An 11,860-nucleotide genomic window follows, 5' to 3' on the forward strand; every position below is an offset into this window, starting at 1 on the left:
TATGTTACTTTATTTAGGCTCATATCAGAGAAAGAAACCCATGAAATCTTTAGCTCTTTACTTACATTAAAGTACTAACCCATCCTGTTTCATGGCACATTTCTATTTTTATACTGCTGAAACCATCAAGCTGTAAGTTTCCACATAAATTGCTTCCCAGCCCCAGAAAACCTTCTACTGGCATGCCTCTGATATCAAACCTATCCTCACTTTCCTAAAAGATAGTCATCAGATGAGGTACTACCAAGTATTAGTGATACTCGGAAGTAACATCTGAGCTTTCACAAAAAGCTATGCTCCTAATGCCTGAATGACTCATATTTGCCACTAGAACAATACAAAGTCATTAAAGAAGGTCGACCTTTCAAAATATTACTTGGAACCAGAGCAAACCATTTAAGTATATCAAATTTCATAAAGGCTCTTTCTAAAGTTGAGGTTGTTACAGTATAAACAGCATCAAGTGAGAGGCTGTGCCCTCTCCTTACTGAAGCCCAGGAGCGAAAAACCAGGAGTGAAAATATTTGTATCTGTTGGAGGTGGGAAGAATAATATTATTTTATACATAATGACGTTTACAGAGAGCACTGTAACACACAGGCACAGGTATCAAGACACTAAACTAAAAGGTTATATCACCACAGGACTAGATTCTGCAAATTTTACATGTGATTGCAATCCAGCAGGAGTTGGCCTGAATGATATATACGTTGTCTGCGTTGAATGGTACTTACTGGCTGCTCGCACGACCAAGCAGAAGATATAGTTTCACAATACGTTGGCATCGGAAGCAAAGCCAGTTCCTGAAGTTCCCAGCTACCACTCCCACTCCCTCCCAGCCACCGCTGTCCCCACATCACTGTGGGCCACCCCTCAGCCATGCCCTGATGACTAGTTGTAGGGTCACATGAGGACACAGGTCACCAAACTGATCGGAGTTAAAAATAACCCCACTGAAAATACAAGGGATTATTTTTAACTTGGAACATTTCAAAGATACGGTTTACGGTGTGATGCCATGAACAGTTTTAGTGACACAGCTGGTGTGGTGGCAAGCTGCGAGAACGGGATGGAAGCGGGAGGGGAGAGGCCGGAAATCCTCAAGCCAGCATTTGCTGCCATGCATGGTGGAACGATGCCATTTGGCAAAGTTTGCAAAATCTGGCCCTCTCTGCAATTTCCTTCAGCATTCTTACTTGGGTGCTATTATTACTGAAGTTTGGGGTACTTACGCCATGATGCCCGAGAGATGAAACATTTCAGCTGTTATGTATGACAAGTAACTGTACAGGAAGACAAAGAGTGGCTCAATCACTCTGATTTTATGGGTGAAACGGGTGGTAAAGGCTGCTACAAATCCCAAAAGGATTCCAATCAATACTCCACCGATCCCCACTATAAAGAAGTTAGCAATCCCAGCGAATATGTCAATAACCTTAATTGTGCGCATCTGGCAGAAAGACTTGAACAAATTGTACAGGACCTATGAGGAAAAAGAAAGCACATTATGTTTCTGAACTCATCTTAATTTCCCTTCGTGTCATTATGTTCCTCTGCTTCAATGCTGAACTTTGAATTTCTCTATCTACCTTGAACTCACTTTTGAGATATGCTGTTGTTTACCTTTGGCATATTACTTGTCATCCATAAATATCAGGGAGATATAAAAAGAAGAGTAAATATCATTATTCCCATTTTTGCAAACATGACAGGTTTCTTAACCCGTGCCATTCTGCAGGCCAGGAGCATAGATCTATCTAATCTTTCTTTAAATTCTTTAAATTCACTTATTTGCAGAGCTTCTAATTTTTCCACATATGGCTATTTCAGATTTTCCCCAGAATCAAAGAAATAAAAAAGGAGGAGGAAAAAAATACAGTTTCATAATCAGTGAAAAATCAGGTTATTTTCAAACGTGTTTGATCTACTTAAGACACCAAGAAGTGCAGTACTGAATTAGACCATAGATCCATCTGGCATGGAGCAGGGGGGGAAAAGGGATGGACAGTGACCATCCCAAGAAGTACAAGAAACATGGCATCCATGGAGTGCTCATTCTCTGACATATTAACCTTTAAGAATCCAATGATTTAAACACATCTCAAACTTTAGATAATTTCTAGAGATTTTGACTTAATTCCCATTAAAAGACCTGCTACCATGAATTTTCTCAGTTTAATTTTCAAAGAGTTTAAAACCATCCTCCAAAACAAACTGGGTCAATGGGATTGACACATTTTCTTAGCCAGGGAGCCTTTTTGTTTTACACAGGAAACAGAACCATGTAAACTTCACATTTCTCTAATAACCAGCGGTTTAGTTACTACAAAACAGACAACAGTGGAATCAGTTACTCTTAAAGACACCTTAAAGGGTCTCCCCATTTGCAGACTTACTTGGGAGATTTAAGCATTGCCTGGTGCTGCATGTATGTTCCCAGCCACGCGATACCGTAATGGCTACATAGTCCCCTTGTGCAGATCTAAGCTTGGTCATAGTGACCTAGTCCTATCACAAAAAGGATCTAAGCCAGAATTGGAAAGCAGGTTCACAGGCTAAGCCACCTTGGTCGTGATAAACACCTGACTGGTCCTCTCGGATGGTTTGCAGGAGTTAAACCTCCACTTTCTTTATGGACTTCTTAGTAAACCAAACAGCCTTCTCTATCAGAAATGCTATTTGAGAGAACAATGTTTTATCAGTACTTGCACTGTGCCAACAAGGTAGGTGTTTGAACAGCGACTGGGAGGGATTTGTCATGTTCAGTCTTGTTCTCTCTCACATGACAGAAAGTAAGTTGTACAGCTCTTCTTGGCCAAAATTTGATAGGTCTTACAGAAGTAAAAGCTATTACTATAGACTAATGCAAGGACTTGGCCTATTATGGGTCCTTTGGGCTAAGTGAAAGGCAAGAACTGAAAAAGAAAAGAAAAAAATATATTCCAGAGCAAGCATGAAAAAAAGAAGGTTAAATCACACCTAGCACGGTCACCAGTAATTTCCAATTTTCATTACAAAGCAACAAACAGGGCAAGCGCAGGGGCATGAACTATTTATTTGATAAGAATGATGCCCTCATGATGAGTCCACCTGGGGGAAGCGTCCTTTTTCACCTGGACAAACCCCTTCATCTTGTTGCTCTGAGGTAGATTCCCAGCTTTTTTGCCCTGTTCCTCATAACTGTGTCCTGTACAGGACAGAAAAGTAATGTCATCAGCTCCACTGGTCTTCAGCCTGTTTTGATTTGTGGACTTCATTATGGATTTGCAGGAAAAGAAGTATACCGGAATGAAGCCTATTGGCAATAGGTGTGCCTTTGTTGGACCTCTCTGTCCACAGACTCCCAGCAGTCTCCATGAATCACAGACTGAAGAAAAAATACTGTTGTCTGCAAGGAGAGGAGTTCCTGTGAGTCACTTGTTGAAATGGGACTAGTCCAGAGTTGTGTTACTCTTCAAGACACCTACAGAATTTGGCCTGGCAGAATACTCCCTTGGTATGTATCAGGGAAGACAATTATTTTCTTTAATTGGAGCTTTAAATAGCCTTTTTTCTATTTTAAAAAGTAACTATATAAATATACGTAAGGCAAGTCTCCAAAGTAAGGCCACTGAGAGCTGCTTGTAAAGAAGCTTATCATTTTGATCTACTCAAGCAATAGCCTTTCCATAACATCACCTCATCCTGACAGCAAAGTAGTCACCCTGCAAACAGAATGGAGCCTGTTGTTTACACATACAGATACCCTCATAAATCTCAAGTCTGTTGCCATAAGTTATTTGCAAGAAGAAAAGCAACATTCTCCTTTGTACCTCGGATCAAAACCAGACCACTGTGGTAGAAGCAGCAGCCAGGCCTACGGAATGTCCTGAACACGATTTTAATCTTGTTCCTACTGTTCTTTATTTACACTGCCGTAAATGAGATCAAAATCAGGTTCACTTCCCTTTTACTCTACAGCAGTTCAGTTTTACAGCTCTCTCTAAGCTTTCAGGTGAGTTGAACAACATCAGCTCTGGTCACATTTTGTAATGCATTTGGTATGAGAATGGGAGTTTTTTCGAGTTCAAGATTTGCATTTACTCAACATTCTTCAGCTGAACCCACCAAAGGTTACACCAAGGAATGTTAGTCACCAATCGCTTTTTAATCTTGTCTCAAGAGTATCCCTGCTCTTCCTAGACACTAATTGCTTATTTTCATCAGTTCTCAGTTATTAGTTTTTAATTCTGAGATTATTTTAAAGCACTCTAAAGTAATGTTTTCAGTAGAGGCGGAATACAGAGCACTGCTGTAATGTTTTCTAACATGGGAATAATATTATTGTAATGACACTAGGTCCTTCTTTGTGATTTTAAGCCCAGAATGGGAATTTGAACTGCTAACACTCAACTGTGACCTTGCCATTTAATATCACTGTGCTAGTTATCACTGACCCAGTCTTTCGGTAAAGGACCAACTCTGAACAAGAAGCCAACTGGCAAACTTAGCCAAATTCAAGCTCTAAAATTCCGCCAGTGGGAGAAAAGGGATCATCCAAATGCACGGGCATACGGTTAAAACCATCAGGCATGGAAGACCACCTGAGAAATGCAGCAGAGCTGAGATTCCTGAGAAAGCCCACCTCGCTTTGTATCTAAAATGAAGGTGTGGTAGCACTTTTTCAGAAAAGGGAAAGCATAATGACACTGCTGTCCTAATAAAAGCTTTTATTAGGAGCAGCCAGGCAGTGCAAGTGGGATAGCAGGAAGAAGGGCTTAAAGTATTTCGAAGGCATGTTTCCTAAAGCCACGCCGTTCTACACTGCCCATCTGTGTAGCCCCTGGATTTTTTGAAACTGCAGTGGCTGTAGGAATTAGGCAGCTTCTGTGGACGGCCAGCCTGCCTTCGGCTCCCCTCCTGCTTCGTCCCCACATCCCACCAGTGCCAGGGCAGGTGGGACTCAAGGGCTCCAGCAGGTGAAAGCTGGAAGGGGCTAAGCTCTGCCTGCTAGCTGGCTTTATCAGCAATCTGGGTAACCCCACAAGGGCAGAGGAAGAGATTGTATTTACAAAACATCATCTCCTTTGAGTGGATAGCTGCGTAACCCCAGGAGCACCACAGCGAGGATGGGGCCGGCAGCACTGCTACAGGCAGGGGAGGCGAGGTCCTCTAAGGGCACCCCACGGGGGATCTGTGTGACCGCCTGGGTCACATTTGAAGTATAATCACACAATCGCAGGTGTGCAAAATCATAGAAAGGAGCCATTAGCAGACAAGCGCTTAGCATGTGGAAACCACCTGATCTCCCGACGAATGCTACCTTTAAGCGATAGCTGGGAAGTCAGACCCAACGCACCCAAAATTCCTTTCACTCCTCATGAATATATGCGTGGCCAGTGCGTCGGCTGGGCTGGTCCTGCAGACTGCCCAGAGTATCTCCCCCTGCATTAGGGCACCTGGGCAGGCATGCCGTGAGAAAGGACCATCTCCTAAGAAGGCAGTAATGATGCCTGCAGGAAAGCCACGCATCACAGTTATTAAATTGCCATGCCGGCGGCTGTAAAAATGGTGGTTTAGAGCAATTTGCCATTGGGCAATGGCATGCATGAATACTTCCGTCATCAGGATGCAGTGCTTTCCTAGCAAACCCTGCTGGATTAACTGCTGCTCCAGCGGAAAGGTGATGGATTTTGTGATTGGAAAAAGTGATTTCAGTTGGAAAAATCCACAAAAAAAGAGATCTTAACTTTAACATAAAACCAGACCTTTTTCCCCAGAAAAACTTGTATGAAAAGAATTCTGCTGCTTGCATGGCCGTTAAGAGTGAATAGAGACAGACACAGCCGTGGCTGAACTGCTAAGCCTTTTGAAACTCAGTATTTGCACCCACTTTTTTTCAGGACTGGCTTAAGTACCAGTCTTGTAATGGCAGGCAGTTTCAGGTGTAAGCTAATGAGAAAAGCTAGGCTTTAAGGCAAGCCCAAAAGAGAGGATGCGATTCAGCTGGCTGGATAGCAACAGAATCAGATAAAGCATGAAGCATAACTGAAAAAAAAAACCAAAACCAAACAGTACTCCCACAGACACTCAAGAAATTATCAGTACCAGGGCTCAGATTAAAAGATGAGATATGTATGTGTTAAACAAGTGAGGCAAAGTCCTAGAAAAGGGGAAAACTGAAGGACAATTGTGCATAGAATGGGACAGGAACAAGAAGCCAGGGACAGAGAGAGAGAAGGTGCGGACCCAATTCATGAATCTTTCTGATCTTTCTGGCACATGACAAACTGGATCTCCACGTCTCACAAAACAGAAAGCATGCCAGGACATAGCTGGCAGGGGCAGGATTTCAAGTAAGGCATGAATAAATGGGAGTAATGTCCCAGACGTGGTGTCATGAGGTACAAATGAGGGGCATTGGGGGTGTTAATGGAATGCACGGATTTCTGTCCTCAGGTCAGCACCACAAACCCAGTTCAGCTAGTTAATGATTAGAAATTACTGCCTCCAGATGGCTGCCCTATCTCATCTGTAGCCTGGGAGAGACGTATTGGTGGTCTTGGGGCAGTCCCAACTGGACGGGCACGTGCGAAAGGCTAGCATCAGCCAGCTCCTGTGCTGGCTCAATGATTTGCCCATTCTCCCTGTGAACATGCCGGGACACCCCACATTGGTCCTTTCCCTTTTCCCTCTCCTTCCCATTTCTGCAGGTGAGGAAAACCTCCAGTTTCAGGTGGCAGAGGTAACAGATTTCAAAGACACAGAAACTGAAGAGATCAAGTAGTAAAATCCCTTAGAGCAAATACGCTACCATTACACACTGCTCTGGGGTAATAAGACTACCGTTGCTTCTAAATTTAAAGTTTAGAGAATTGCATAAATGCATTAGCACTCCTTGACTTCCATCTATTAGCAAACTGTAATGGCCAGACACAGAGAGATATAATGGAGTGGCATGCAAACAATCATTTCTCCTTTTTATCAACTAATCATTTATCAAGTTAACTTACCACAGTTATAGCATCATTCAGCAAAGACTCTCCAAACACCAGGATGTAAAGCTGCTCATTGACATGAATATTTTCAAAAACGGCTAGCACCGCCACAGGATCCACAGCTGAAATGAGGCTGCCAAAGAGCAAATTCTGCAGCAATGTGATATCAGTCAAACCAAATGCACTGATCTGGCAAATTCCATAAAGCGAGATTCCAATGCCGATGGCGTTCCAGAGCGTGCCCACCACGGCATACCAGAATATGGTACCAAAGTTCTCAAAGAAAAGACGAGTTGGCATAAAATATCCAGCGTCGAGTACAATGGGTGGTAAAAGATACAAGAAAAATACATCACTGTTCATTACAGGTGGGGACTTCTCCTCTGCTCCAAAAATAATCCCACCAAGAAGCAATCCAACCAGAATGAGGAGACAGCTTTCAGGTACTATTGAGGGCAACTTGTGATAGAGATGAAAGCCTTCAAAGGAAATTCAAACACAAGAAAGTAAAATGGTTATTTCTAGAGAATCCAAAAGATTATCCTGGATTCTGTTATCTCAGTTTCTATAGCAAACAAGCAGCAACTGCGGGGCAATTTCATTTTCCTTGCAAAGACTGAACTGGACCACCACAACAGGTCAAGGCAAACTTGTCAGCTAGGGTCATTGATTCAGTGAAGTTGGTGGAGAGTCAATTTAATAGCTAGATGTTAATAACTAGGCCGGCTGGAGCAACTGGGTGCAAGGGTTCTGTTTGTGAAAGCATGGGGATTTTTATAACGTGGAATCCTCCAAAAACACAATCCAAACACTTTTCTAGGGCAAATTACATCTAGATAGAGAGAAAAAAAAAATCCTACTAACCACCCCTTCCCCCATGCACAGCTTCACAAAGGAGTTTAAGGAGCACATTCATTTCATTTTTAGAAGTCTTTTAGAGTCTCAAAGCTAGGGAGGGGAACTAGCACATGTGACCTGCACCCAGTCACCCATGGCTACTTCCTCAGCCATCATGAGGAAGCATTTAGACACATTTTTATTCAATTTTAGCAGAGCCTCCGAATTGATTCCACAGTAACCAACATGTTTTCCATAAAGTGACGATAAGTTGTACTCTGTATTGTTATGCTTGTTCTTCTGTATTACATGAATTGTGTCAGTGTCAGGCATCTCATAAAAATCTGTGCAAAGTACTGAAAAAATGAATAAAAAAAGGTTCTGAATGAGGACTTAATGGTTAAGTGTTCCTTAGCCTACTAAAACTCTCTAAGCCATGAGGTTTTAATTTAAAGATTCCCATTACTTGCATAAGTTGACTGTTTTAAGGATGATTTTGGTAATGAATGGGAAAAGTTTTGAGGGAACTGACTCCGGCCAATCTAATGGAACGATCAACCTTATGCACCAAGGTCACATTCCAGGTCCTGGCGATGCCAATCTTTTCCAGGCTCCTCCTTATCTATATTTGGCCCACATAATTATATAGAAAACTATCCACACCCACAAGATCCCACAATTCCTGCCTAACTAAAAAGCATTTAAATTATTTTAAATGAGAGCTGCACGGAAACACTGGGTGTGGTAATAACGGGCGTCTATTTCAGTAAAACTATTTTGGTAAAAATCACACCTGTAGTCGAAACAGTTAAACTAGTGCAAGCTTGGTATAGTTCACATCCAGTTTCCCAACTTCAGGCTTCTGCATCTTCCAACACCCATTTTGTTAATTCTCCTTGCATTATAGGTTTTTTCCAGGTAAAAGAAAGCCTGAACTTATAATTTGGAAAAACAATGGTTAAGAAGTACCAAGGGGGAAGCTGTTTCAATCTACAGATTTTTTATTTACATATTCTGTAACTATTAAAGCTTTTTTTTAAAGCTGCATTTTTTTTTTCCTTTCTGGACGAAGACAGACTGCTTTTTAATATTTAGAAACACAAGCCTATGTGACTCGTTCGAAGGACTGCCAAATTCACTGTCATTACTGAAAACCTGGATCACCAATATCCTATATTGGCAGAACAGGTAATGACCCTGGAAACGCAGGAATTTGCAGTTGGAGGCTTGACTCTTCACCTTTCAGCCACTTCCACATAAACGTTTTATGGTTTCTCTTAGTTCTGCAGTGGCAGGATGCCAAAATTTCCAATACAGTGATTGAAGTTTCCCCTGAGTAAGTAGATTCTGCTAAAAGAAAAGGTTTTTAAGCCCTTCAAAAGTATCTTAAATCATTTGCTCAATAAAAATTGAAGAGGAGGGAATTTTTGTAACTGCAGCTTTTACTGAAAACAAAACCCATTCCAAACAGCTGTAATGCAATGGCAACGAAATGTCTATTGTGAATATAAAAGTAAAAATATTTTTCTTTTCTTCTTTACAGATCACTCTTTGGAAAGTTCATACCCTCTCAGAGCTTTTGGGACTCCGCCTCATCCCTAAAGGTAATGGAAAGGCTTCCACTAAGTTAAACGGGCTTTTTATCCATGCAAACGGTATCAAAACTCCTAAAAGACTGCCTGCCTCCACGGAAGGCATTCAAAGGTGATCAGGGACCGGCTGTGGTTCCCCATTTAAGGGCAGAGAGCTCAGATTTAGGATCCAGTGCACATCAAGTCAGGCCCAGGTGCCCTGCAGGATGAGGGGCATCTTCCCCACCTTGTCAGATCCACAGCCACGTGGTCAGGAGTGCACTGGGAGCAGATCCCCTGCGGTACAGGAGTAGTCAGACTTTTATGCTGAACCCAGGACCAACAGCTACTTTCTCCTCCTCTGACCCTGTTCTTGGCCTCCTGACTATGCAGTGACCCAACTTCAACAGCACAGAAGATGTTTACCCTCAGGCCATTGGGCATTAGGACACTTGCCTAAAGTGCAAGTTCAGTAATCTTCAAGCCAGAAGTCCTTAGAGCCCTGGTTTCCTACTTCTTGGGTGAAATCCAGTGCACTCTGATGCTGGAAATGCCACTGAGATGTGTACTTCTGATTATACCTGAGTTTTCCAAGGGCCCTCTGAACAGCTTAGAGCTTTTTTCAGGAGACAAGTGTTGGAAGGCTATCCGCTCAGTTCCCAGAAGAAACACTTCTAATCGTGCATTTGTGATTGAACATAGAAGTCATGGGAATCTGGATCGGTTAGACAACATTTTCTAGGTTTAGTAGCATAAGAATTAAGCAAAACTGGGAGGTAAGTAGACTTAGTCTCACTGCCTAGAGCCTGCAGCATACTTCAGGTGCACTGGGTCCCACTTTAATAGCCTCATGGAGTCCATCGGCATGTGAGTAACATACCTCCTATGTGGTATCACCACACAAGATAATAAGTAAGTAGAGGTAGCCAGAAAGTAACAATTCCGTTCAAGGCAATTTCTTAGATTTCAAAATGTGCTCTGGTTCTATGCTGGAATAAAGAGCACTATGTGGCTTAACGTCCTTGTGAAAATGTTCACGTACTGCTTGACAAGTTCAGGTTTTCCTTTCTGACACTGTCTTTCTTGCTCCCTCTAAACCTAGCCTACAATGACACGGTCACAGCCAGGATCTGAGAAACCTTTTGGGTAAATCCCCTATAAAAATTAGCAAATGCTGGAACATTTCAGCTCCGGTGACACTGCACTTCTGCGAAAACACATTTGTTCAAAAAGAGTCGTCAGGTAATAAGCAGGTGCTGCAAGAGACTTTTCGTGGGGATCCCTCGTACACTGTGAGAGCTGCTATTAAGTGCGACCCTGTCTGCTGAGCTCCGGGCGGCTGAAAAGACCTTAGGGCTCTGTTCATAAAGGTTTGCTACGCGGCAGAGCCAAGCATAAGCATTCAGCGCCTAGCCCCTGAAAGGAATTTGCAATGCCAGATTAAGCACCAAAGTTTCCTGGGCAGCATGTGAGTCTTGAGGTGGATTTCACGCTGCCTGGCATGACAGGGGCGAGATGCCTATGCTGCCCAGCAAGAAATGCTGGGGGGAGGAATGCACCGGAGAGCATCCTCTCCCAGGGGGCTGCTCTGGGGGCTACAGGCAGTGGGGCGGGCTGGAAAACCCCTCTCCATCCCTCTGAACAGAGATGCATGGCCCGCTCTTTAAGTAACATGGTAGGACGTGGGCAGAGCTGGCATTTCTGTATCTCGGTGGTTAGAGAACTCTGCCCATCTGGGCTACCGTCAGTATAAAAGAAGGCACAAGCGAGCGATTGACGCTGTGGGATCGTGACTTTGGAGAGATGGGAGTCTGTCCTGGGAAGGTTTACCTGATGCACTCACTGGATAAGGAAGCACAGACGGAGCTCCAGGAGCAAGAACTGGATGTTCCTAATTCCAGTCCCCGAGTCAGGGCGCCTGCCGATAGGCGTGGTGAAGCTGAGCGCTGCCACACCTAGGGCCCCTCCTGGATCTGGCCCTCATTGCTTAGCGCACGCAGGCTTGGAACATCAGAGGTAATGCCCTAGATTAGCCACACCGGCTGTCGTTTGGTGTAACCGAGGGATTTAAAAATTAGATGCATTTTTCCTCATCTATGCTGTTTGCAGTCAGCTGGGAAAATTAGTCGAGTCACTTTTTTTTTTACTTTTTAGATGCCTGTGCACAGGCAAAATAGCATGATGGTCAGCATGTACGGTCCTAAAGAAATTATATGTTATTGTGCCTCTGTGTGTGTCCACATCTTTCAAATGGCTTCCCTGTAATCTTTAATAAAACAGAAACCACTTCACTAGCCTTAGCTGATTCAAGAGTTCTTGCTGTATCTAAACTCAGAAGTCAGAGCAATTTTATAATAGTCAGCCGGCTGAGATAAGCTCTTTACTAAGCCCCGTATTTTCTGACTACTACAGTTCATGATATACTTGAGTATATCGCGTTTGAACTCTGTTGCGATTCTGCAAACACCTGAATAC

General features: G+C 43.1%; 1 protein-coding gene across 1 annotated transcript in view; it reads right to left on the reverse strand.

Annotated features, from left to right (window-relative positions):
- LOC104126400 (sodium/hydrogen exchanger 2) overlaps positions 1-7,493 on the reverse strand; it is a 33,872-nt gene extending 26,379 nt beyond the window's left edge. Inside the window, exons 1-2 of the mRNA XM_035894356.1 lie at positions 6,993-7,493; positions 1,233-1,483 (exon numbers count right to left, since the gene is read on the reverse strand). Coding sequence (XP_035750249.1) covers positions 1,233-1,483; positions 6,993-7,340 — 599 coding nt within the window. The 5' untranslated portion in view covers positions 7,341-7,493. The remainder of the gene's footprint in view (positions 1-1,232; positions 1,484-6,992) is intronic.
- Positions 7,494-11,860: the final 4,367 nt, after the last annotated feature.

The sequence above is a fragment of the Egretta garzetta genome, unplaced genomic scaffold (genome assembly GCF_000687185.1).
Source record: "Egretta garzetta isolate BGI_Z169 unplaced genomic scaffold, ASM68718v1 scaffold5, whole genome shotgun sequence".
Lineage (NCBI taxonomy): Eukaryota > Metazoa > Chordata > Aves > Pelecaniformes > Ardeidae > Egretta > Egretta garzetta.